At 41.5% G+C, this 25644-nt stretch overlaps 1 protein-coding gene across 1 annotated transcript; it reads right to left on the bottom strand.

The window, feature by feature from the left end:
* Positions 1–1591: 1591 nt before the first annotated feature.
* LOC122573729 lies at positions 1592–19227 on the bottom strand. Its single transcript, XM_043740489.1, has 3 exons — positions 19144–19227; positions 18240–18373; positions 1592–1931 (listed from the first exon to the last, which is right to left on the bottom strand). The coding sequence occupies exons 1-3, from the start codon at positions 19225–19227 to the stop codon at positions 1592–1594; spliced, it is 558 nt and encodes a 185-aa protein (XP_043596424.1).
* Positions 19228–25644: the final 6417 nt, after the last annotated feature.

The following is a 25644-nucleotide window of genomic DNA, read 5'->3' on the forward strand; positions in this document are numbered from 1 at the left end:
ACTCCTAATGGCGTTTTCTTAATGAACGTTTCCTTTGTCTTGACCAAACAACGGAGTGCCGAGTCTGCCTTTCGAGCTCAGTCGTGAGATAAATAAATTCAAAATTTTCACAGCTACTAAAGCAGAGAGGAGAACGTGTTAATTGTGGTTCTATTCTAATATAAACATCATTCGCCACGGGTATACAATGATAAAAGATTATACGTTCCAACAATTGTATGTATGTATCTAAACGACTGAGTGCTCTTCCTTGATAAATTTTTAAACTCTTAATGCATCTCTGAATAATTCCTCGATGTCTCGTAATTTACGTAGCGTAATTAAAAATTCCATTTCTTTGCGGCAATCTCTACTTTCCGGTCCCATCTCAATCAAAAATGTCGCGATTAAAGTAAACCCTTGTTTCGTCTATTTTACTGTTGTCCAAATAAATATTACAAGACTATCCTTTGACAGTGACGCCTGAGCGAGTTTTCTTTATTCTATTTAATACGAAATTATGGAATTATATCGAAACTTTACGTTCTACTGTTCCACGATTCCTCCGCAGCTTGCCACAAGTTCGAAGACGTACGTACATCGCGGAGCAATTAAAGCTCGCGAATGTCGGCGCGATAAAGTAGAATGTAGGAGTGGTAGCCTAAAGTCACTTTAGGAATAATTCACGGGGTGGCGAGGCCCCCGAATGATCCCGCCCCCACTGAAACGCTCGCATTCCGGGATGAGCTCGTTTCGTCGGTGAAAATGAGTAACGGCCAAACAGACGGAATATGGTCCGGCACCTTCAATAAAGGTTCCAAAGCGGAAAGGCTGCTGTTGCAGCGACTTGTCAGTTGTCACGAATACCCGAGCAAGGATTGGCACACTGACACAGTGGCGTGTTGCATTATTAAACCGGCAACAGCGCGCCCAAGGACGCGGCCGGAATTGGCCCCGAGCAAAAATTAGCCGGCTGTCGCTCAACCGTGGAATTAGCCCGCGAGCAGAAGCGTCCTTCGAACGACTGGCCATTCCTCTCCGGAGCGGCTCTCCTTTCGTTCACAGGATCGAGACGCCGCTGTAATTGACGGAAGATCAACCGATTCTCTGACTTTAGCGTTCCGCCTATAGTCATCGATACTGTACTCGCTTAGATATTTTCTTTCGTTTTATTATATCAAAATCTCCTTATCTTTCATTCTTATATGTTATATTACGTATATCATTTCCAAGTCGAGAATCTTCTCTTCTACACGTAAACCTATGATTTTTTGACTTCTTTAACTTTTCCATGTGTAAACGCATCTATTTCAGAATTCATCGGTGAAACAAGAATCGTTAAAAATCGTACGTTTCGTACGTTTCGACCTCGTGCATGCAATACACATACTACACGCTCTAAGAAAAGACACTTTTCGTTTCTTCTACCACGACCAATATTTTGTTTCCATAAATGATTTAGCGAACACGAAAAATCTCTTGTAGTATCGACGTATTTTGAATGCCGGGAGTGCGAGAAAGAGAAGAGACGAGAAAAGAGAGGCAAGTAGGAAAAGGGGAGGTTGAAAGGATGGTCCAGAGAACCATCTTCCAGGTCCACGTTTTCTCGACCCTACCTAATCCCCTCTCTTTTCTCCCTTTCGCTGTCCTTACCTTCACTCTCACTCTTTGCTTTTACCTTCCCTGACTCTGATCCTTTTCTACTTCCTCCTTGTTCCACCCTCTCTCCTTTCCCCCTTGCTTCTCGTTTATCCGCATCGTCTTCCGTCCTCGCATCTCTTCCGTCCTCCTTCACCACCGTATCCATCCACCTGCTTTCACCCTTCTCTCTGGCACAGTACCACCCTTCAGTGGCACCCTCGCAAACCATTCGAGCTATCCAACCCCCTTCGGATATCTCCATACGCCACTTACCGGGCTCAGGATGTTCTCCGTGCGTACGTGTGTGGAATCTGCAAGCACCGATAAGGTCACGCGATTATATTCCTAGTTTATTTGCATTAAGATTGTAATTTCGTGGATCTTTTGTTTTCGATAGCGAATAGACGTGGAAACGAGAATTGAAGATTATACAGGGTAAACGAAACTTTCAATAAGCTATATTCTTCTTCGACCTTGTGAGATAATGTTACCATTTAGGTGCCAACATTTAAGAAATCTAGAAATTTGCAGACGTCTAAAGTGTACGATCGCCACGCGCGAAACGACATGGCTATATTATTATTTTACTTGGGAAACGTACTGTCGCTTTAAGATTAATATTAAAATCTTATTATCAGAGAGTTTCTTAAATGCGGAGAACTTAATTTTTCAAGAAGAGATGTTAAACCGCGCGTTTCCTAAAATTTCGTCTTAAAGATTATCACTTTCTATCGAATTTTAAATGAATATTCCTCTACCTGAAGCCATCAACGTGTATAAATGCCGCCCTCGACCAAGCAAAAAATGTATAACAACGTCACTCAAGGAACGTATCGTCTCGGAAACATCGAAGAAGATACTCGCGTAACACTTTGAGTTCCCCATAAAAGCCATCATCCCTCGACAATTTCTTCGACCTGCATCAACCGCCTGGTGGCTTCTCCTGCGCGCGTCAGGTGATTAAAAGCAATAAAGCCGAAGTAATGTCGCGTGCAGGGATCCGGTAACGCGGCAAAAAGAGACTCGACGATAAAAAAAGAAACGTTCCTTATCGTCGTGGTGATCAGTTACTCGAGCTTGAGCGTCACTGTCCTCGGTCCGTTCTGCTCTCGGTGAAGGGGTGGCCACCCTTCGTCCGACTGCAGAATGTTGTCGCTGGAGGCGGCAGCGACGGTGGTCAGAGAAAGCTACGCGTCCACCAGAGACAGGGAGGCCGACGGAGGAAAAAGAGCGAGAGATATGGGGTGGCTGGCCGTGGGGTGGTAGCCAGCTAAGGGGGTGGACTTTAGAGTCCACCCAAGGGGAGCCAAAGCGACTAGATGGCAGGGGCGACCGGGAGAGAGGCAGAGAATTTACGCCCGCCAGTGAATTCCTACAAGACCTCATATCGTACGCGCGCACGCACCAACATGCCTACGCATACATGCACGCGGATACGTGCTCAAACGTGTGCGTACGTTCACATACATACACGTAGGTATTATACCGTAGATATAAAAATTATTAATTAAAATTATACGCACTATCGTATTTACTATACTATATTTGCATAATGATTGCTTAGATCCAAATATATTAAATTTCGTATCTAACAGTAGTATACCTATATCGCTACAGAAATTTGATACTACGAAAATGAAATGTATAGAGCCCGATAAAACAGCGATTCATTGGAAAATAAGGGTGTGCACCAATACTTTTTTATAGTCGCTGTATATATACTCGTATATACAATAAACGTATGTATACATACGAGTATATACATGTATATATACATAGGTGAACGCACATGCGGGAGATAGCGTATAGGAGAATTCTCGCACGTTTGTGAATTGTTCCAGCCCTAGCGAAGGGAATCCATAAATTTTGCAACACATGGACCGGGGGAATTCGTCAAGGTTCCTGATTATTTGCGCTCTGTTATTACCCGTCCTACTGTTTCTATCGTGAATCGCCACATGTCCTACGTATGGTGTTTATTCGTCGATCAGCGTAAAGATATTGCGTATGATAATGGCATAGGAGGATAGTGTGATGGGAATTTTGTATTAGTCCCGAGACTAGTAAATCTTTCAACGCGATAGTGATGATCGAACGTAATTAATAAAACCGTTGTATATGTTAATTTTCTTAACACATTTCCAATTTACATTTACTCAGTGAACTGAGAGTAAATTGTTTCGATGAAATGAACGAAACACGTATAAGCGTGTTTATCTCCGTGAACCAGTGTTCCACGAGTAATCCTGCAACGATGTCAGCTCTACGTACGCTCGTTACCGAAGTTAAATGTCAATAAACAGTCGCGTAGACCGGAATGCCGAGGCACCTTAACGTTGAACCAAACAGAAGCGGCAAAGCAAGGCGCCAATCACGCGCGAAGACAAACACCGACGTCGGACCATCGCTGATTGCCGAGGAAGTCCTTCCAGAACCTTGCTATTCCTGCTGGTAGGCAATGCTCCGCGCCATGGAGGACAACGTACCCTGAATACGAAATCAAAAGGCGTCCGTGGACGCACAAGTTCTTGGCCCACGAAGTTCAAATATTCGGCTTGAGCGCGGCTCAGATGCACATGGACGCTTAATGGTGACCTTGCAATTATTAAACAAGCTCTTTAAGTTTCGCGGAAATTCAATTGGACATTCATTGAAATTCCAACAGCTACGGGAAGAAGTCCGACAGCTACATTTTCGGATGATCAAATTTTTGTAAAGAAAATTTCTAGAAGGAAGGATTTAGATAGTTTGCAATTCTGTAGAAATTTGTAGTTTGTCGAATCGCATGTAGTTTCGGAAGTTTTCGGAGAGACGACGGATAAGACAGAACGGTGAAACGTTTAAATTACGTTGGAGCTGTTGGAAACAATATTTCGTCGCTTTCGATAGATCGATGTCTATCATCGGGTTGCATGATACGCGGCCAGCGCGCAACGAGAACGATTCGGGAGTCAGGGATCAACTTAGCCGTGTCTTCGGTTCAACCGATTTGATTTCAGGGCGTGACGTCAAAAGAAGGAGCAGATATCGAGGGATGTGTTTCGCTTGTCCAAGCCACGGCCTCGTGAATATTCCAAGCTCTAAAAGCTTCTCTTCCCCCTTTCTGCCCGGTCTACTTGCCCAGATGTACGACGAACGAAGGGTCCATCACGTCCATAACAAGCTTTCTCTCTCCCTCCCTCCCTGCCCTCTTCGCCTCCTCTCTGTCTACGCTTGTTCTCCTCTTTTTCCTCTCTCGGTTCGAGATCTCTCCCTCGCACTAGCCTCTCTAGGCCTCCTCGAGGAAAGCTCTCAAAGGGTCCAGGGCTACGGAGACGTTGGCACCAGGGGAGCGAACCAGAGAAGGCCAGAGAACGGAAGAGACGAGCTCCAAGGCGAGACGGATAGAGGAACAAGAGGAAGAGAACCGACCTACCGCGCCTACGTTAGGTAAATTCGGTGTAACTCGAGGGGATGAGGATAAGAGAGAGGAGCTGGCTCTGCCAAGGGGAGAGCGAGAGGAAGATCGACGAAGACCAACAGCGAAAGACGAAGAGAGAATTTGCTAGGAGGAGACCATCGCCCACAGGGGTGGACCAGTGATCGATAGCCACACACTACGTCCGCCACCACCTTCGAAGCCTGGACTCTTCCTATGTTGGATAACTCGGCGAGCTTCCAATCTACCAAAGCGTTTTGCCTGTCGTTCCACGGAATTTACATTCGGAAAGTAGGATTATGGTTACAGTGGATGCGTATTCGAAAGAGCTGACGTTTTCAGGAATGAAACATCCGAATATCGCAATGCATACTCCGATAAGAAGCTGTATATATATATGTGATTATCTTTGATTAAAATCTTCCAATTTTTATTCCACGTCCTATCCAAGTTTTAACAAGCAATAACAAGAAAGCAAGGAACGATGTATCAAGTACAATTTCTTGGTACCTCCTTTTATACATCGTCCAACCGAACTCGAGGAATTTTCTAACGATAAAAAAGAAAAACGCGACTGAATGTAAAATGTTCGAAAGAACGCAGCAGGGTTAAAGATCGCAGCACCCAAAACGATTCGATTTATGGGATAAGATATGGCGAAAGAAAGGTTTGTCTGAGAAGATCGATTAATGCCGAGGAATTTAGTACAGCTCTGAAGTAACCGGTTTGACGGAGTATATAAAACTTGCACGAGTTGGTGGTTTCACGAATACTTCCCTTTGCTTCGAGCTTCTTCACAATTTCCCCGAACTAGTTTTACGCGACGACCGAGAAATTCCATCGAATCATTAGTCTTCTTTGACAAGAGAACCACGGTGACCGGTGTTTGTTCAGGTGGTAGCAGGGATTAGAGCTCAGTTCAGCGAGTTCCGATCCAGATTTTGCCTCCACCGCTACGACCTTTCCAAAATCGCCCGACATTAGCATCGACTGTCGTTCAACCGGTCTAATTGGGATTTTCCCAGCGTTGCGTTCGAACGAATTCAGCAGTTCCAACCAATCTACCCAATTTACGCAACATCGCCGTTTCTCTTATAGACCGAGCAAGATCGCAAGATTCCTACATTTCTAACATTCGAAATGTTGATTCTCGTTCTACGCTGATTCAAATATCACGAATGAAAACAGCATTTAATTTAGATTTTTCAACGCGTCCAATTATAAGGGTAACTCATAATTCACGTTTAAGCAATGTTCGCCATGAAGCACAAAAGCGGAGGCAGGCTACGATTTATCTCGAAGCTGATACGGGCCAAAATTTTTTACATGGCTGTGGCCTGCTGCAAGTAAGTGCACTTTTCCCGCGAAGAGAGGCGTTACTTCCCGCCATTACGACCCGCAAAGATTAACAGCGGCTTCCTGCTCGTCCGTCCGTCCGTCGGCCATTCGACGTTCTCCTTTTTCGTGGCGCGCAACTAATTGCGACGATGCAGGCATATTTCTGCTCTCGCACACCGCCCGAGAAAAATGGTGCCTGCCACCTTTAGCCACCCTCTGACCAACCCTCGATGCTTTTTTCAGCCGCGCACAGACCCACCAACTGTGTATTGTGCGCCTTTTTCTGGTACCGTTCGTTCTTCTCTCCGTTGGTTCCGTCTGCAACGAGAACGCGTTTCGAACCAACACGTGCACTCACCGTGTGCCTACTACTTTTCATCGTATGCCTGTCTTCGTTGCTCTTTGGCTTTGGCTCTTGGTCGTTTCTCTCATCTTTCTCTCTTGTGCCACCGATTCTCTCCCTGGTAGAGGCCTCTTGTCTCTTTATTCTCCGTACCACCGTCCTCTCTCTTCACCTTTTCCCTTTCTCTCTGGTTCTCTCCCGTTTGGCTTTTATTGCGGCGAGTTTTCCCCGCATTTGCGGTGACTGGGTTTTCCCGAAATCGCGATTAGCACCACGACTCTCCGCAACCACGTGCTACTCTGCCTGCACGTGATTTACTTTTATTACCACGCCGCCAGAGCAGCTCTTCCTTTCTCATTTTCGCTGCTGCGTTATTATGAAGCCGTTACGCGTTATTGTAGCTACTTATGGCTACCGATGACTGATACTGCTGCCTGAAATTTCTATGTATCGGTAGAACGTAAACTTTCCACTCGATAGAAGAAATAATTTATTTTCCCCTATTTCGCCGTCGAAAACGTTCTACATTATTTTATATCTTATTGGATTATTATACTTTTATTTCAATCAATAAATAATAATCAAATAAAACGAGAATCGAAAAGAAACGAATCTTCTCTTTGCCGTGTTCCAATAAACGAAACTCTGTACGATTTGCTTGGAAATGTCGAGTTCGCTACGTAGCTGTCGCGACAATCCGACGAAATTCCTTTGAAGGTGATTCATTGGGATCTTGTTCGAGGAATTATTTATACCGTGTCCAGGATCAACGAGCCTTATATTCCAGAAAAAAAGGAGTATAAAATCAAGGGGACCGGAATCGCCGCGTATACGAACGAGAATAAGGGACGTTGTCCCAAGAGTGCCACGATCCCGGGATTTGTTTGCCACCACCTACCCCCGCAAACGTGCTTTCATGTAACGGAGTCAATTCCAATGGGGAAACGCGAATCCTGCGCGTTTTGTGTATCACCGAATACGGCCAGGATTCGAATTAATATTTACGTACGACGCGGAACGTTCTCTCTGTCTTCTCTGAGTTTGTTGTCACGATTTTTAAGACGAGAATTGTGTAGGTGTAATAGGTGTGCGTTACATCACGGAAACGTATCAAGCATACGAGAAATAGTTCGTGGTTGTTCGTTTAAATTTAACGAGAGAGATTAAACGGTTCTTCAAAACTCGATATGAAACCCGATTCAAAGTTCGGAGAATTTCACTCTCCTTGTAAATACATTTTCACAATAATTCGAACGTTATTTAAAAAAGAAACAAACGAATAAAAATATAACAAATAGACATAGAAGAAAGTCGCACTAGTTGTAAAACTAGTTGTAAATGCTTCTCCTGATATTTTCAATTTCACCAGACTAGTACGTAAACTACAGAAAAAAAAAGAAAAATGCTTTTATCACTGTTCTACGACTTCATTCTGATCATTTAACAACTATAAAAATTCCCCGAAATTCCTTAGTCCATTAAAGATTGCCTTACAACGTCAATTGAACATGGAATAGAACCAACAACATTTTTCATTTTTGCTCGGTAAAGAGCACCCTCTGGTCGTCGGTGCAGCGTCGTGACGCGGCTCTGAAGAACGCTCGGTGTAGAGGGACGAGAGATGCGGAAAGGCAGATAGAGGAAAACGTAGCCGGATGAATGCAGCCGGTAGATTCGGCATGGATTTCCAGCGACGGTAAAACCGTCACGATTTCCGTGCGATTGTCGCTGTGAACGGTCGGACAAGCATTGTCCGTGGAGCAAGAAGAGACGCAGCGGGTGGCAAACGTTAGGAAATTCGCCCGAGGAGGGGCTGCACGGAGGTCAGAAGGGGGTGGCAAAAGGCTAAGCCGAAACCTTTTTCAACGACGAAGGCTTCTCTCTCGCTCTTCCTCTTTCACTTCGTTCCGCGCATTGTACACGCTGTCGTTTCTCTTTCTTCGCACTTTTTACCTTTTCTTCTTCCCGTTTCACTCCTTGTCTTCCTTCCTCTTTCTTTTCCTCTCTGCCTTGTACTCGAAGGAACGCAAAGGTGGTATGCAATCTCTGTCTGTCTTTCGGTGCAAGCCAAGAGGATTATACACGTTTCCGTAGCCAGCTTCTTCTTTGTCCATCTTCTGTCGCTTTGTACCGCATCGAAGGAGGCAGGCGGGTACGCGCGAGCCTTCCTCTTTGTCTCGGGCCATTCCACTTTTCCGTTGTTTACTTTGCCGGGCGTTTTTCTCGTCGGCCGATCGCGCGAGCCTCACTTTCGCCTTCCGCGAGACCTGTTCCCTAACTCGTTCTCCTGCTTAATTGGCTTCTCCGTCGCGATTTATGGCGCTTCCAGGGGTGACAGGGTAATTTCTTTTGGACTCGAGAATGTCCGCGATCTGGACGTAGCGGCATAGTGTGGCAAATTTTTGCGAGCCAGCCGATGCGAGTGATAGGGATGGATGGGGGCATTCCCATCGTACGGAGAAAAATCGGGAAAATTGAATGAAACTACGAGAAATTGTCGATACAAGGAAAGATGGTTCTTTTTAGATATAAATATAATATGTGATATTAAAACGAGAAATATGTTGGATAAATATCGATCGTAGTATTATTCACGAATGTCCACGTAGCGAATAAATCCGGCTAGCAATTAAAAATAATTTACGTTACTCTCGACCTACTTTATTCTTCCGTCCGACGTTGTAACAGTGATTAACGATAATTACAGCCTAAAAACAACCTATCCAAGATCAATTGACCTTAGTAAATCTATACTTCTCTGCCCAAAGAAGCTTCTAATTAAGAAACGATGCAACCAACAGGTTGATAGAGTTTAACAGAGTATAAATGCAACGAGAGAGTTTCCTTTCTTGCCAGGTATTTTCCGCTGGGTTTACGACGTTCGCGTTGAAGAATCGCCGCGGTGCAGAGAATGTCTCGAAGACAAACGGCGAGTGGCCGAGTGCGTGTCAATGGCCCCGCGCCAAAATTGCAGAAACACCGTCGAAGCACAGTGATGGCTTTTCGGTCCTTTTGCTTGATTTTTGGTAATTACGCCGCGCGGAAGGCTAGCAATCTCGTAGCCTGGGCCCTTGCCTCCGCGAAACTTCTCCCGATGATAGCTCGGCAAATAACAGAGAGACGGTTGGCGAGGCGGATGGCAAGAGTTGCCAGTAGACTCTCCTCCTCGTTGGACGTTCCATCCTGGTCGCCGATTGTTCCACGTCGATCGTCGTGGATCGTGTAATTGGATCCGTGGCTACGTAGCGAACGCGGGACCCACAGCTCCACGAAATTCGTCTTTCGTACCTCGCTACGAAAGCGGACCAACAACACGTCCACGGGAATAATAATCCCTCGAGTTTACACGAAGTCCCGGCTCTGGCCTCGTAACAATCGATTAAACGCCGTCTGTCGAACCGCCCGGAATTTCACGACGTATGAACTGATTCTTAATTAGAGTGGAAAGGGACGAACAGGTATTGTTTAGCTAAGGGTGTGATTCAATTACGCGAAAATGGGTTGAGTAACTCAAGCATTAATCATAATTGCATTAAATGTAACGATATTTAAAGCGTGTAATTTATAGCGTATTTGACGAGTCTCTCTCATGCTACATTGTGCAAGGGTTAACCTTAAGAATCTCTTTGGTACCTCGTCTGGTACATCATAATTCATAAATAGCCGCTGCAGTATAAAAACGGTCAGTTTAAGGATATAAAAATTCTCGTAATTCGCATATACCTTTCTACCAGAACCAGAATCAGTCTACGAAATAATTAATACCGTCTTCCAGTTCTTTTGTTACTTCCGTTCATTGAAGGGGTCGTCGCACGATACTTCGTGAATTAATTAGGCTTCAGATTATTTCGTTAAGAAGAGAAGAAACGTCGCTATGGGAACCACGGATTTCCCTGGTTAAATCGTGACAAGTGATAATTGCCGGACAGAGTACGTCGTAAATCTATCGACGCGTTCTTTGGTATGCAAAAAGATGCAAGGAAGGTTCTTGGAGGAATTCGACGACAACTATATTCCCGGATTCTGGCTGTTCTCAAAGCGACACTGTCCGACCAAGAAAAGACCGTAGAGAAAGTCCTGGCGGGAGTAAGGTAATCTCCGTTTGTGGAGGAGTTCCTGGTGCGAGAGTATCCATCAGCGTTATCTTGAAATCTTCAAGGGCCCGGTATGGATTCATTAAGGGCTAGCTTCATTAGTATCCCAGGAGGGACTCTTTGTACATAAGCGTTTCTTTCACCTTCCTTTCCCTTATCCTTCTGTTGCGTTAATTTTCTCTTTGTAATCCTGACAGTGTTTCGTCCTCCTTAACGACTCCTTACTTCCACCAATTTTTAGATTCGTTCAACGTCCGGAAAATCTGCCCCGTTAACCACGGTTAAATATATACTGCGATCGGATTTTATTCGTTGTGGTGAGAGGAAAACGAATATACGTGTAACAATTATGCGAAATTGTAGAGTGTAGCTGATGGTGATTTCGTGTCTTTTTAAAAAATTCCTTTCAAAGCAGATACAAACTTTACTCTAGCATCCTTCTAACGAGATGTCTCTTAAGAAAATAAACGCTCGATTCGAACATTTTTCCAGGAAAGATTCTTCTAACTCTTTGAGTGCTGAATACTCTCTGCGAAAGCAACCCGCGTGAATGGCACGCGCCTAGCGGTTGCTATCGTTAGAAAAACGGAATACTTTTTTCGCTAATGTGAACTATGTTGATCGAATATGCAAAGTTCGACTAAGTTATAATTCTAACACCTGTATACCTGTATGTTTATAGAAATTCTCGTTCCTTCTCTTTTCTGTACTCAAAGCTAGAAGTAATTCGATTTTAGTTAGCCTTGTATTGAAATTTACATCAATAACCAAAATTCTGAAACGCGCCGTCTCGTTCATGAAACACGAGTATCCACTATTTGGTATGAAATGAGTGTCTGCGCATTCTTTCAGCTGCATGCGCCAACGTGCATACATATTCGAGTGGGCACGTCATATTGGTAACAGAATTTCGTGGAAGCATGTGATTCCAACTGGAGACATTTTAAAAATTCTGTGCACGAGGTCGAGGTCTTCCATGAACGCAAACGGAGAACACAAGGGACGTTGGCTTATGGTCGACACAGAAAACGATCTAGGATAAACTAGCGAAAAAGGAAGGACCTCCCGTGGTGCGTAGAACAATGGCGCAGAGAATGCTCGACCATCGAAGATCTTGAAGTATTTACGATGTCGGGCTGGACTTGAGCACGACATGAGGTTATCGATGCTTCCAACTGAAGCTAAGATCCGGTGAAAATCAGGGAGAAGCGAGAAACCAAAGAGAAAAAAATTTTTTTTTTCTTTTTTTAGAAGTAGTTTACAATCAATTCTCGTTGAAAATTATAAGTAAATTATTCTGACGTGGTACTATAACGTGAATAATAAATGATTATCGTATGTTTGGTACTAGCTGAATCTAATGTTTAAATATAGAGGGTTCTTTTAGTCTGATTCGTCGAGTCAAGTAATTGAGTTGAGTTTAACTAATGGGTTTTGGTGGTTGTTAATCTTTATGTTACGTCTATTACTGAATTTGGATATTTCTTCTTTAACTGTAGATATCTTAAGGTCGCGAAGAGAAAAAATGGAAAATGAAAATGGAGTGTGTGTTCGTTGAAAATCAAATCCAAAGGAGTAATACGTAATGAGTTTACGCAGAATTATTTCTGTAGAAACATATGGCGCATCTGATTAACAGTTTAGAAATCCAGAGAAACGGTTTATTTCCAAACGTTCGGTCGATCGGCTCGGCCTGAATCCGCAAATAACATTAATACTATGGCTGCAAAACAATGCGGTTGCTGAAAGCGTACCCTCGACCGAACAAATAACATTCGTAGGGAATTAACAGTTATGTCGAAGAACAAACGGTGCCTGCCTGCGTGCACCTCACTTTGCACCCCGCGACTAATCGCATTACCGTTTCCCTGAAAGCTCGTCTCTCGTTTCGGACGCTAGAAATCCTCAGGAAAATTCCGCAGGTAGACGACCAAGTCCATTGTTCGCGCGTCCCTTCGAAATCTTTATTGTTTTAGCCGAAATATTATTTCAGGCATCGTTCGAAGGTACATACCTCGAAGCTACCCAAGGCTCTCCTAAAACTCTGTTTTTTCATCCTTTATGGATTTCTCCGTTTATTCTATTCTATTTATGCATGTTTCGCAGACCAAGTAATTTCTTGCTCGTGCGCTTGAGTTTTTTTTTTATTATTATTAATTTACAATAAATTCTCGCATTGAGAATTTTCAGTAATTATCTCAGTAATTTGGCGTGGCGCAGTGACATGGCTAATTATTTATAAGTTAATACTTATTATAGGTAAGTATAATTATAAATAAGTATTATAAATAAGTAAATATTACTTAATATAAATATCTTGTTAAATCTTGTGCTCAGACCTGGAAGATGGAGTTCCGCTGGGGGTAACCATCCACGTGGTATATTTTTATCAAAACTTAAATTATAATATTTTACCAAATGTCCTAATGGACAAATTGTAAAATGTAAACAAACAATAAATAAAAAAAATCTTGTGCTTAGGTCTAACGGGTAGTGTTTTTTTAACCTGCGGATCTGGTCCGACGTATTAAGTAATTTAGTAATTAGGGGGTTTCGATGTTTGTTGACTCTTTTGCTATATTTTGTTATTTCTTCTTCGACTGCGGGTATCTTGAGGTTGCGATATATTTCTTCGTTGGTGACAGACCAGGGTGCATTTATTAGGGACCTTAGCGTTTTCGATTCGAAGCGTTCAAGTATTTCAATGTTGGAATTATTTGCTCTTCCCCATAGCTGGATTCCGTAACGTTTGAGTTATTGACTGAATTAACAAGACGAATGCTTTTAATAAATTTTTAACAAAAGGAATTTAGGAGAAAGCTGAATCGGCGTGAGGACTTGGAAGATGTTTTATTGATTATTATTTATTATAATTCCGAATAATTCTAGGAGACATGCATTAAGAAAGGACAATTTATCACTTTCCTTGGTTTTCTAATGTTATCTAATAACGTGTCTCTGTAATGTATCTAATATGTTGTCTAATAATATTAATAACAAATAGCTTGGCTAATCAATCTTTTCGAAACATATTGTCAGTGATTTTCCTATTCCTTACATTCCTATTCCTATTCCTATTCCTATTATCCTTTACAATTTGCGACTAGAGCTATTTCTTTATTCTACAATTAGTCATATTTCAATTTGTTTTTTAGTTTTTCAATTACACTCATTTACGTTCAATTACACTCGCTTTATATATATGTCGGAGATGGAAGGACACTGGAGCCTCCCGTTTGGAACTATGGGAAAATCCCGTAATATTGTAATCTAGATTCTACTATAGCCGTAATTAAACAATTATCATTCATTGTATTTGTTCGAGACTTGTGATAGTGGGATTGGGTTCGAGGTGACACAACTGGTCGCCGAACGTAGCCGCGGTCACGGGATGAACATTTTTCCTCGGAGATGTCAATATAATGGAACACACGTTGTATTAACAATCAAACTCCAAGCAGAGATTGCCTAGCAACGGCGATTGGAACCTTCTCGAAGCTTCCGACCAGTATATAACAAACGAACGCAATCGAAAAGGAAGGAAAATTTCCATTAGTCTATCATTCGTGCGATCGCCTTGAAGAGTTACACACAAGAGAAGTATATACAGAGCGTCCCATTAAACGTGTTTGCGTGTTAAAGTATTTTACGTTTAATAAAGAGTTATCCTGTTGACCGTGGATTCGTTATCGAGCCTAGAATCATTGTCACTAGCGTCTCGAGTATCTAATTACCACGGTTACTTGTCCATATCTGTAACAATCGTGTTTGCATTAGTCAATATTTTCTCTATTGCATAACGACAAAGTCTAGCCATAACGAAGATTCGTTTCACGCCCCTTTAACCCCAACCCTAATCATAATGTGGATCCGATATATATATATATATATGTACTTTCTTACTTTGAATATATGTGCTTTCAAAGAATATCTTCGTTCTATTCTCCTCGATCTTTTCGCAACTTTTCGTGGCTTATAACATCCTAAGAAGCTACTCGATATCATAACTATAAATACGAAGACGTTCCACCAGCGATTCTAAAAAATTGTCCCGTAAAGTCAATACGTGTAAAATATGTTCACGAAGAACATCAAGAATTTATCAATTGCGCAGCTTTCTCTTTTCTTCAACATCCTTTAAAATACGGAACGAGAAACGTCCTAAGTTTGACTCCTAGCGATCGCCCGACACGAAGCTGTTCCTGTTTTTGAATGGTTAGCGCGACTCATCGCGCGTTCGATGAGAAATCGTGTATACTGTCCCCAGAGCTAAAAAGAGGGAGCAGGGATAATCCCATCGGTGACACAATGTTCGCGTAACCGACGGTCGTAAGGACTCGAGGTGTAAAGAAGGAGAGGAAGAAGAAGAAGAAGAAGAAGAAGAAGAAGAAGGAGAAGGCGGAGGACAAGGATGGTGTTCGAAGAACTCGTCACACTCGCACCCCATAATCCTCCAGCGGCATTCACGATCAGACTTACCACGCGCACACATGCAGAGAGTTACGGACACGGACAGATTGAAATACAGAGAAGAGAGCAACGTACACGTACGCGTGCGATGGAGAAATCGGCGCGCGCGAACCAGGAGAAAACGAGTCGCACGACCTGAATAACTCCGCCTGGATGTTTCTAATGCGTGGCTTAGCAGGCTCACGAGTTCGTGAAGAGGACCGATGAACTTCGGATAATCATCCGACCCCCTCTGTCTCTTTCTTCTCGTCGCTTGATTCCTTTTCTCGCGCAGACTTCTTTTCCATTCTTCCGGGGGGAACAATCTAACTTTTCCCCGGTGGCGAGGAGGCAGACGCTTCTGTGACTAATTTCGGGGGTTGCAGACATTCCGTGCGTGGTTTCGGAAATATCGGATAATGCTTTTGCGAGGATCCTGTGCGAATTCGACGAATATCTTTCGTGTCGTAGAATTTTTCATTTCGATCTTTCGACGTGCTCGAGAATACCTTGAGATACCTTAAGTAACAAGGATATATTAATGTAAGATGGGTAAAATAATCTTGGGAAATGTATTAGGTTGTCCGAAGAGTTTCTTTCGTTTCATAAGTGAAATAATAGATGCACAACATTTCTTATTTTATATTATTTTATGGATTTATGTATGATCCTTGTTGTAGTAATAGAATAAAATGGATCAAACATAATTCAATAAAATAATATAAAACAAAAAATGTTGTGCATCTACTTATTTGCTTATAAAACGAAAAGAACTTTTCGGGCAACCTAATGGAAGATCGACTTACTCGATTGGTTTGCGTGTGTCGACATTTAACAGTACGAAATATGATCGCACAAATTTCTAATTAAGAAACGATCAGTTAGTAGCGTTAACACGTTAATAAAGGTAGCTTGTAAATTTATATTCCATGAATTTCTAAGTGGCTGGTCTCTTTAAACGGAGAGATTTCGACAGTACCATTCGAAAATCCTGAAGAGCACCGTGGTACACGATCAAATTACAAGACCAACGCAACTCTCCGAAGTCCATATTCCTCCCCATCGCTTTCACCGTCTGTCGGTCTGATAGCACGATTACCGTGCTGTCAAATTCCGTATCAAACACGAGGATCCCTGGAGCCGTTACGTCCCATCACGAAGAAACGATTTCTCCCGCGAAGAAATGAAAAAGCTTGTTGTCTCGTCACGAGTAACGCTCGAGGGTCTCGCAAGTCGATCAAATTCCATCCGTTGGAACGCGAACGACGACAAAGTACGATCAATGGGACTACGTATGCGAAGAAAAAGGACGAAAAGATAAAAAGAGAAAGAAAGAGATTCAAACGTGAAAAACGTAAGACGGTATGAATAAAAGTAGCAGAGAGGAGCGGGGAGGTGGAGGGGGGGGGGGTGAAAGTAACGAAAGGAGAGAGGGACGATATCGTAAGCGTTTACGACGTCGTTTTGCCTCGATAAATATGCTCGGAACCCTTTTTCAAGGGATGCAAAACACCCCTCTTGGTAGGCGGGGTGCAACGAAACCTGTGTAATCTGCCATACGTTTCCCATGAATATGCATCTGCGAGGCTAATGCGATTTGATTCACGATTGGCCTAAGTGTACGGGGGAAACGGGAAGGGAAGATCTCTTGAAAGCTACAATAATTCGATACGTCGACCATGAGGGCACAAATTAACGTTTGTTAGCGTAACGTAACGTTCCTCTGCCGTTCGATCGCGGAGACGATGCGATTCCCTGATGAAAATAAATCGCTCGCCGAGCCGAGGATTAAAGATTCCCTTTTTGTGCCTCGAAAATTGGTAACGACCGGTTATTTCGTTCGCATGAAAAATATATAGCTGTTCATCTGGGATTACTGCACAGTTCTCGTTCAATTCCGTCTGCTATGAGCTTGACAAAGCGCGTTGTGTCAAATTTTATACGTTGATGGACAAGTTTCCGACGATATATATACGTATAGATAAATTCCAATTTCTGAAAAATTCCTGATGTTAGTGACAGAATATATATCACCGTCTACAATTACTTAAACTTCAAAACGAGCATTGCCGACGTAATTCTTCGGAAGGTAAATGATTTCCCCTGAAAGTAGAATCTTGCTTCATACATCGCGCAATTTTGGAAAACGTAACTACTTCTTTTATCTGTAAAAGACATCGTTATCTCGTGTTTCTAAAATGCCTCTTATTTTAAACTTACGACCTCCCCCATTAAGATCTAAATCTTGATATTGCGCGCACGAATCTCGGCTTTCCAGTAATAAAAATGTCAACGGAAAACTCAGTTTCCCTGCGAAATATCCGCTGGAAATAGGAACAGCTATCTCTATAACCGCGCAAATTAAGTAATTCTAATTTACGCACGTTTTACGACTGGACAGTAAATCGCGAGGTATCGCTCACTCTCATTTTATCTTCGTTTCCTGGGCAAATTTACTGCGCAAATTTGTCGGAGCGTTGCTTTACACCGACACGTCTACAAGGGGATTTAATAAATCACCAGTACAATTAGCAAGTTGTCGAGGTTCATGATGTTTCGTTAGGTAGGCTAAGTCGGATATACTCGTCTATTCTCGATTCATACGCTTTTACGATCCTTCTATGCTTCGATATTCTTTCATCTTCGAGAAAATCCTAAGCTGCATTCGGAATGTCTTCTTTCGTCAACTTTGTAGTACGTAAGATGCAGGTGCGGGTAACGGGGGGTAAGGTTTTAATTGTTTTACTGCCCGGGAGATTTCTAAAGGGCCAACTGCACAACAATAAAACCGATTTTACCGGACCCTCGTAAACTTTATGTCAACACGGTACACCGAGCAGCGCCAAGTTTTCACTATCCAGGGAAGCTCCAACGATTTGTGCTTCCTGGTTGTAAGAAAAGGCGATAGCGGAAGCGTTAGACGAGGCTAAAGAAAATAAGGAAAAATGAAAAACGGGAAAAGCGTTTAAGAACTCACCTGTTTACACAAAAATCGTCGATTTTTAACTCTCTCTTCTCCTCTTCTTCTTTAATAATCCGGCGAATATTCGCAAAAAACACGAACCAAGTACACCGAGGGTCGAAAGTTCTCTTGGCACGCAGTGGTTTACGCTGGAAATAAAGAGGACTAGCATGAACAATTACCAAGAGTGATTAACGAGATGACCTCGTAGCCTCACAGATCGTTGTCTCTCCCAGGAATTACGCTTGTAATTTAGATACTGTCGATGGCCGAGCGTACTGCTGGTAGCCCCGGGGTACTGTTATTCCTGGAATTAAATAGAATAGCTGGAGTCCTTGCACCTGGAAATCCTTCCTTGCAATTGTGCGACACCTGGTACACGCACTTGATCTCGGTCGGATAGCACAATGGCGCATGATCGATTCCCTGATCTTATCTTCTTCCGTTTTCTTAACGATTCTCTTCCGTAAATCGATAAATATAGACAGGAAGCGTGCGTGAAAAGTCTTTTATAGAAAGTTGGAGATTTCGTATTTATGATGTACGTATATTACGGACAATTTTTGTTAAAACGGATCTCTTCGCACGAGAAGATCGTAACATATTAATATTTTTGATATTAATAACGGCAGACGTGAAATTGTAAAAATATTTGCAATCTATCAGTGATCGAGTAAAAAGAAATAAAAAAAAAAAAAGACGGATTAAAAAACAAACACCGGCCGCTTGACAGGGCGTCAACATCGTTAGCTTCTCTTTTTCACTAAAACTCGGAAGACACCTGTATCATTTCCTATATGATCCCTCTGCGGTAAACAGGTTAATCCTCGATTGACTCTTCTTTGCACACAGGTTCGACCTGACCATCTTATTGTAGTAAAAAAGGGGAACGTACGTGAGCGGAAGAGAGACGGATTACAGTCCGGCACGCGACCAGAGAACCGCAGAGGTACGGTGACAAAAAGGTCGGCGGATGCGACGTAGCCGTCACACACGCCTGCATGGTGTGCGTCTCTCGTTTGGGTCGGTGAGGTTGAACGAGGTCGGTGGTTCGCCTCCTTAACATAAACCTCGGACCTTCCGTTAACGTTGATCAATTGGACGAAGGCGCTTCCTTGCCCGTGGCCGTCGTGTCGGCTAGACAGCTTGTCGATAAGCTTCGTGGCAACCGGACGAGGCAACGACGACGTCCCTGCGATCTCGCGGATCACGGCTTGTAACGAGAACAGCTCGGTTAATCGACGTAAACGAGCCTTCGAAAGCTGTCGCGACTACCCTTCCGGCAGTAAGGGTAGAAGCGAGGGGTATTGTACCGCGCAGTTCCTTGCAGGAAAGATCTTTTGTGCATGAACGGATAAAGAGCAACCAAAGAAGGCCGTTGTGCGCTCTATTAGAGACGTACACGCTCGCGTAACTTTGTTCTTTCAAATTTCATTTCCTTATATATATTTATATTTGAACACAATTGTATATTATTTAATGAACGAGTAATTTTCTGGCACAGAATGTTGAATATTTTGGAATATTTTGACGTCTCGCGTGGAATGATTCAAAATTAGTTTTTATCAAAGAGCGGAGAATATTAGAAAAGGAATACCGTTTAAGAAAACTATATTCTATGCGATATATATAAATACATTTATTAGCGTTCGAAGGTATTCCAATACTTTGATTGATTTGTTACGTTAGAATTATTTGTTACAAATTCGCGTTATTCATAGCATAAACTAAAAATGCGTGGATACTCGGCGAACCGTAAACTTAGTAAATGTAAATTCTGCAGGCGACTGAAAACACCGAGAAGCATGGCACACGATTTCACGCGAAATGGCTGGTAAACGATTTCCGATACATTTCTGCTCGAGAATGTTTGTACATCTCGGCTAGTTAAAGCGAGTAACAATAAATACTTGTTCATGTTTGTGAACATGTACGGTTTGTGCGCGCAGTTCGATTTATGTCAGTTCGTTCTATCGTATTTTCGAAAAAATATATAATTCGTGGTAGAAAACCGGTTGCCCCGAGCATGGTAAACAAACTCGTGTATGTTCGCGTTCTGTTTACTCTTTCATATGTTTATCTCCGCTTCGTGGGTATAAGGATTCGAGTAAACATCTATTTTGCATTTTATTTGGTCGCCACCGAGATCAAATTTTGTTTGCAACAAGGTAGTTGTTTTGAACGTTCCGTTTGAATAGAGTCGATCAGTGTAAAATTAATTTAATGAAAACGTACTATTGAATTTGTCATTTTGCTCTGGTATACCTTTATAGCCGAGCAAACAGAAACCTTATTTTCCTAAACCTTACGCAGAACAATTAGCTTATCGTTTAAAATATATATACAAAAATAAATCACAATCTTTAACAGAATTTGAAAAACTTTCTCAAATACGTCTCAACAATTCATTTACTAAATAATTGTCAAAATAACGATACTCAAACGATATATTTTCTCGATAATGTTCCAAGTGATACGCGCAGTTTTATTTTCCATATACCTTAACGTTATTAATTTTCATACATTTAGAAACTCTCGACACGAAAATTCATAAAAATGTTAAAACCATAATATTAGTCGAAAAGTTTCTTTCGTTTTATAAGAAAATAATGGATGCACAACATTTTATCCGTTTTATATCATTTTATCGAATTACGATAATGATCGATTTTGTTCTATCAAGATAAAAATCACAACGTTCGATAGAATAGGTTTCACCTTTGTATAAAGATGCATCGTTGTAAAAGACGTGTTTGTAAAAGAAAGACACTTTTCGAACAATATCTATAAAAACATGGAATCTCAATTATCGAAAATTGATCATGCGTATCTTGTAATTGACTCTTTCAAAAAACTGTTAACCATCTTTTGCAATTAGGGACGTACGAGACTCTCCCACATTATATAACAAGATTGTTAGGTTCCATCGCTAATCTATTATCTCACGTCAGATAAATGGTGCGCGTACATGATGCGATACCAAGCCATCGAACGATGTTATCGAAGTCGACGTGCAAACTTGAACAAAACTTCTACTCGCCCGTATTACCGCGTAGAACAACTTCGTCAGGTCGCGTAGAACAGAAAGGGTTCTGCACTTTCGACGTTGTCTCGAGGTCGGGACGACAGGTTGTCGATAAACCACGGCCACTGCACTAGTCATGTCGATGGACACTTTGTATCGCGATGCGTTCGGCATAAACGTTCCGCTGTTCTCGATGCCACGACGCGAACTGCGTCCTCTTAAATAACGTGACTTATTAGCGCCGTGATTGTTACGGAAAGAAAAACGTTCTGTTGACATCGTTGAACAGTAGCGAAATTGTTTTGTTTACGTTCGAAGTTTCTTCCAGGACAAACCTCTCTCTGTGGACTGAACGTGTCAAGATGAAAAATGTGTATACGCACGAAATCGTTTATTTAAATCGAATTTTCGGCACATGCGTGTGTATAGTTTCGTAAAAATATTGTATATCTATTCAAACTAATTTGTACGTAGCTCTATGCATATGTATCGACCACGTTCCTTTTTGATAATTCTATATACATTCCACAAACAATGTTTATCAATTGTATAAATAAGTGATAAGAATACGAAAGAAGGTAACCGATATAGAATTCAAAATATTCAACGTAAAATCAATACTGTTCACGATTGTTTGCAGTCGGTATCTTTCCTCCATATAAAAACGTACTCTCCCTAAGAAATCACAAATGACTGAAACATTAGGGATTCTTATTGTACGTGACTGATGAGCAACGAGAAAGTAACGAAATACGTAAGTGCAATGTTCCGGAACAATTTGTTGATAATGAAGAGAGGAGTTTCTAAGAAGACCTCTATTGATCGAAGCAGATAAGAATTATCAATTTTTGGAAGAGTGTAAATTGTAACTTGTTTTGAGTATATTCGATTCATATCGAATTTCCGTTTAACTTATCAAAAATGTAATCACCTCGTAGGAAACTTCTTTCATGAATATTAATAAATACCAATGAGGACAGAAATAGAAGTAGGTAACAAATATACAACAACTTGCATTTAAAGCAAACGGTTGCATAAAATTTGATCCGTATATTATTTTGGAAATTACAAAGTATGAACTTTCGTTTCGCAAAGTAACACACCCCTTTACAGCAAATATATTTTAATTAAATAAAAGCCAATTTATAAACCTATTAAGTGACATAATAGAAATATCGATCGAAAAGAAATTTTGATTGCACTCTTCCTCGTTCCCATGAGCTGCTAAAGAGAAGCAAGAAAAATAGAAGAGGGCATTTTCATGGGATGTAGGTCATCGATTCAAGACTATGGAGGATATCCTGTCCATAGATCGGTAAAAGGAACAGAAGAGAAGAGGAAGGAGCGTGAAGTGCGTTTATGAATGAGTAATCCCGAGGACCTGACCTTCGGATCTTGTGCACTTGCGTCATGCCTCCGCCCTTGGAGACACCCCCTTCCGGTTCGATGATTTCAGGGGTTGCGAGCGCCGTATGCCGCAACAACTGTCATCTTAAATTTTCGGCGGCGGTGAGATTTACCTTCGCCGGTATTCTCGTAGCTACGACGAGCACGAATAAATCCGTGACGGAATTTAACGCGCTAAGAATGCCCAGCATCGGTATGTTACCGTAAAAATATGTGAAATATGATCGTGTTAAATTAAGTAGAAAACTTGAAGTCTCAGGGACAATAGTACAGTTAGGTGTTTAATTCTCATATAAAAACTTTTCAGCAATTTGGAGAACGAATTTTATGAATAGGAAAGAAAAATATTAAATTTCCAGGAAAAGAACAAAGGGTAATTCCAGGCTATTAAAGATAATAGAGGAATAGCCTAGTGACTAGAATAGAAAATCCTTTAATAACTTTGAAGGAATCCAACTATGGGGAACAGCAAGTAATTCCAACATTGAAATACTTTAACGCTTCGAATCGAAAACGCTGAGATCCCTAATAAATGCACCCTGGTATGTCACCAACGACGTAATACATCGCGACCTCAAGATACCCACAGTCAAAGAAAAAATAACAAAATATAGCAACAGATATAGCAAAAGAGTCAACAAACATCGAAATCCCCTAATTACTAAATTACTTGATACGTCGGACCAGATTCGCAGGCTAAAAAAACACCACCCGTTAGACCTAAGCACAAGATTTAACTAGATGTTTATATTAATTAATATTTACTTATTTATAATACTTATTTGTAATTAAACTTATCTACGATAAGTATTAACTTATTATAAATAATTAGCCACGTCACTGCGCCGTGCCAAATTACTGAGAAAATTACTGAAAATTCTCAAAGCGAATAGAATGTAAATTACTAATAAATAAAGAGAAAAAGAAATAACTTTGAAGGAATGCAATTTAGTACGTCATTGTAATTTTTATAGGATTTCAACTAACAAATGACTTGAGAACGATATACATTTTGCTTATGAATAGAATTATTTGCACCGAATATATAAACTAATGGCTGTCATACAAGTTGAAGGGACTAAATTTTACGAGTCAATTTTGAGTACAAATAATACTGGGAAAACGAACGACGCTTTATTACAAGGGTCCGTATTGATCCTATCTCATCCGGAAGTCTTCCAAAATCTTGGCAGAAGTAAGTACAAATGACTTTTATGATATATAATGGTTGAACATGAGCTGAATGAGAATTTGCTTCGGTACTGTAATAAAACTATCAAAATTAAAAGAAGAATTATGTGTTCCCTTTGCAGTTTAACTTTTACAGTTATCAGTTAGAAACTCTGAAACATGTGCTAAGAAATACTTTAAAAATAATTTCTATTATATCTCTGGTTATATGCTGCCGCATCTACTTCTAATGATTCTGGGACATACGGAAGATGGAAAGGCAACGATCATCGCGTATGCCATATTTTTCCAGAAACCCCCCAAAACTAGCGTGGAAACAGCGATCGTCAAACACGAATCCGTCGTTTCCACGTCCGTCAAGATTTGCCCGCAAAATGGATCTCCTCTCGTCCAACCCCTATCGTCACAATGCGTGCAAGCCTTTTTTCCGTAGCTTCCTGTCGAAGCGGATTCCTTTAACCGGGCGAAACCAAGCCCCTGCAACAGGCACATGTGTGCGCACGACACATCACCGTCGAAACTTATTTTAACGTGAAAACGCTAGAAAGAATTCCGTGGGAACTGACTAGGAGAGGTAAGCAAGAGTTGGATTTCCTAAAGAAAAGGAAAAACGCTCCTCCCGTTTCTCTGTGTGTTCAGGCATTTATATCGAAGGGATCGACGAGAGGGGTAAGATCGTTATTAAGGGAGAAACGAATGATTTTTTTTTATCTTCCGTGGAAGAATCGGTGGTAGGTATTATTTATATTGGAGATCGATGAATTCTTTAATATCAGACCGTTAATCGTATATTCGGATGAACTCTATTACAGAAATAAGTTGAACTGGCATTAAACTATGGTATAAAGACAGTTCATCCGAAGACGCGATCGTCTTTGATAAAAATCTTTGATAACGAATTTTTCAAACGAACAATTCATGGAATATTTATCTTTCATCTTCCGAAAAAAATATCTGTCGTTCGTCTACGAAAAGAATATTATACTAAAAATCTCTTTTGGAGTCTTCTACAGTTCCAGCTACGACTTCTTATAAATCATAGTCGTACTGTTATTCACCCTTCGTTCTTTCATGAAAACCGTGTCACGACCCTTGGACTTCGTTAGAGAAGGTTTCGAGAAATTTGCACCACTTTGATATGTAATAACGATTGCTTGGAAGGCGAATTATTGTCGAAGAAAAGGTGAAATATTGCCACGAAGAGGGTTACGACCGTTTTTGCCGATCATACTAGGAAAGGGTTGAAACCCTCCGCAGCGAATAGGCCAAAGATTCGCCATATCAAGGTTAAATCGACGAGGGTCGCGAGAATTGACGATCGATAGGGCAAATTCCGTAGAAAAGAAGGCAATTTTTGCGGTAAACGGCCCTCTTTTTCGCGCGATTTGTGCTCTCGAGGAAAGGGCGAGGCGAGTTGCCTTTTTAACGCGCAATCTTGCAGATTTTACAGAAAAGGGTTACGCGAAAGGCTTTCCCGTAGGGTCGTTTTCTATTTTCGAAGTAAAATCTTCTTGAAAAGTAAATTGTACCGATGTTGGGCAGAAAGATTTGCCATGTGGGAAAATATTTTTTTAGGATGGATTTCAATTACGGAGGAGAATCGAACATTTTTGTGTCGAAGAAAGTCGTCAAATTTCACGAATCACGCAGGTATTTTTGGAAGTTTCAACAAGTAGGAAGAAAAAACCGTTGCTGCTGTAGAGGAAATTTACAAGCTTAGGATTATAACGGATCTGAAAAAAAAAATGTGTAGCGAAGCATTCTTAGGATCGTCGGTTTTTGCCACTATGAAAATAT

This window comes from Bombus pyrosoma, linkage group LG12 (genome assembly GCF_014825855.1).
Source record: "Bombus pyrosoma isolate SC7728 linkage group LG12, ASM1482585v1, whole genome shotgun sequence".
NCBI classification, from domain to species: domain Eukaryota; kingdom Metazoa; phylum Arthropoda; class Insecta; order Hymenoptera; family Apidae; genus Bombus; species Bombus pyrosoma.

Bases quoted from the DNA above. Each gene is read 5' to 3' on its own strand.
- LOC122573729 (XM_043740489.1), bottom strand. From the start codon at position 19,227: ATGCAGGCGTGTGTGACGGCTACGTCGCATCCGCCGACCTTTTTGTCA. The intron at 18,374-19,143 runs GTAATCCGTCTC...CTTTATTTCCAG, and splicing joins CTCTGGTCGCGTGCCGGACT to CGTAAACCACTGCGTGCCAA. The intron at 1,932-18,239 runs GTGAGTTCTTAA...CGGTGCTTGCAG, and splicing joins GACGATTTTTGTGTAAACAG to ATTCCACACACGTACGCACG.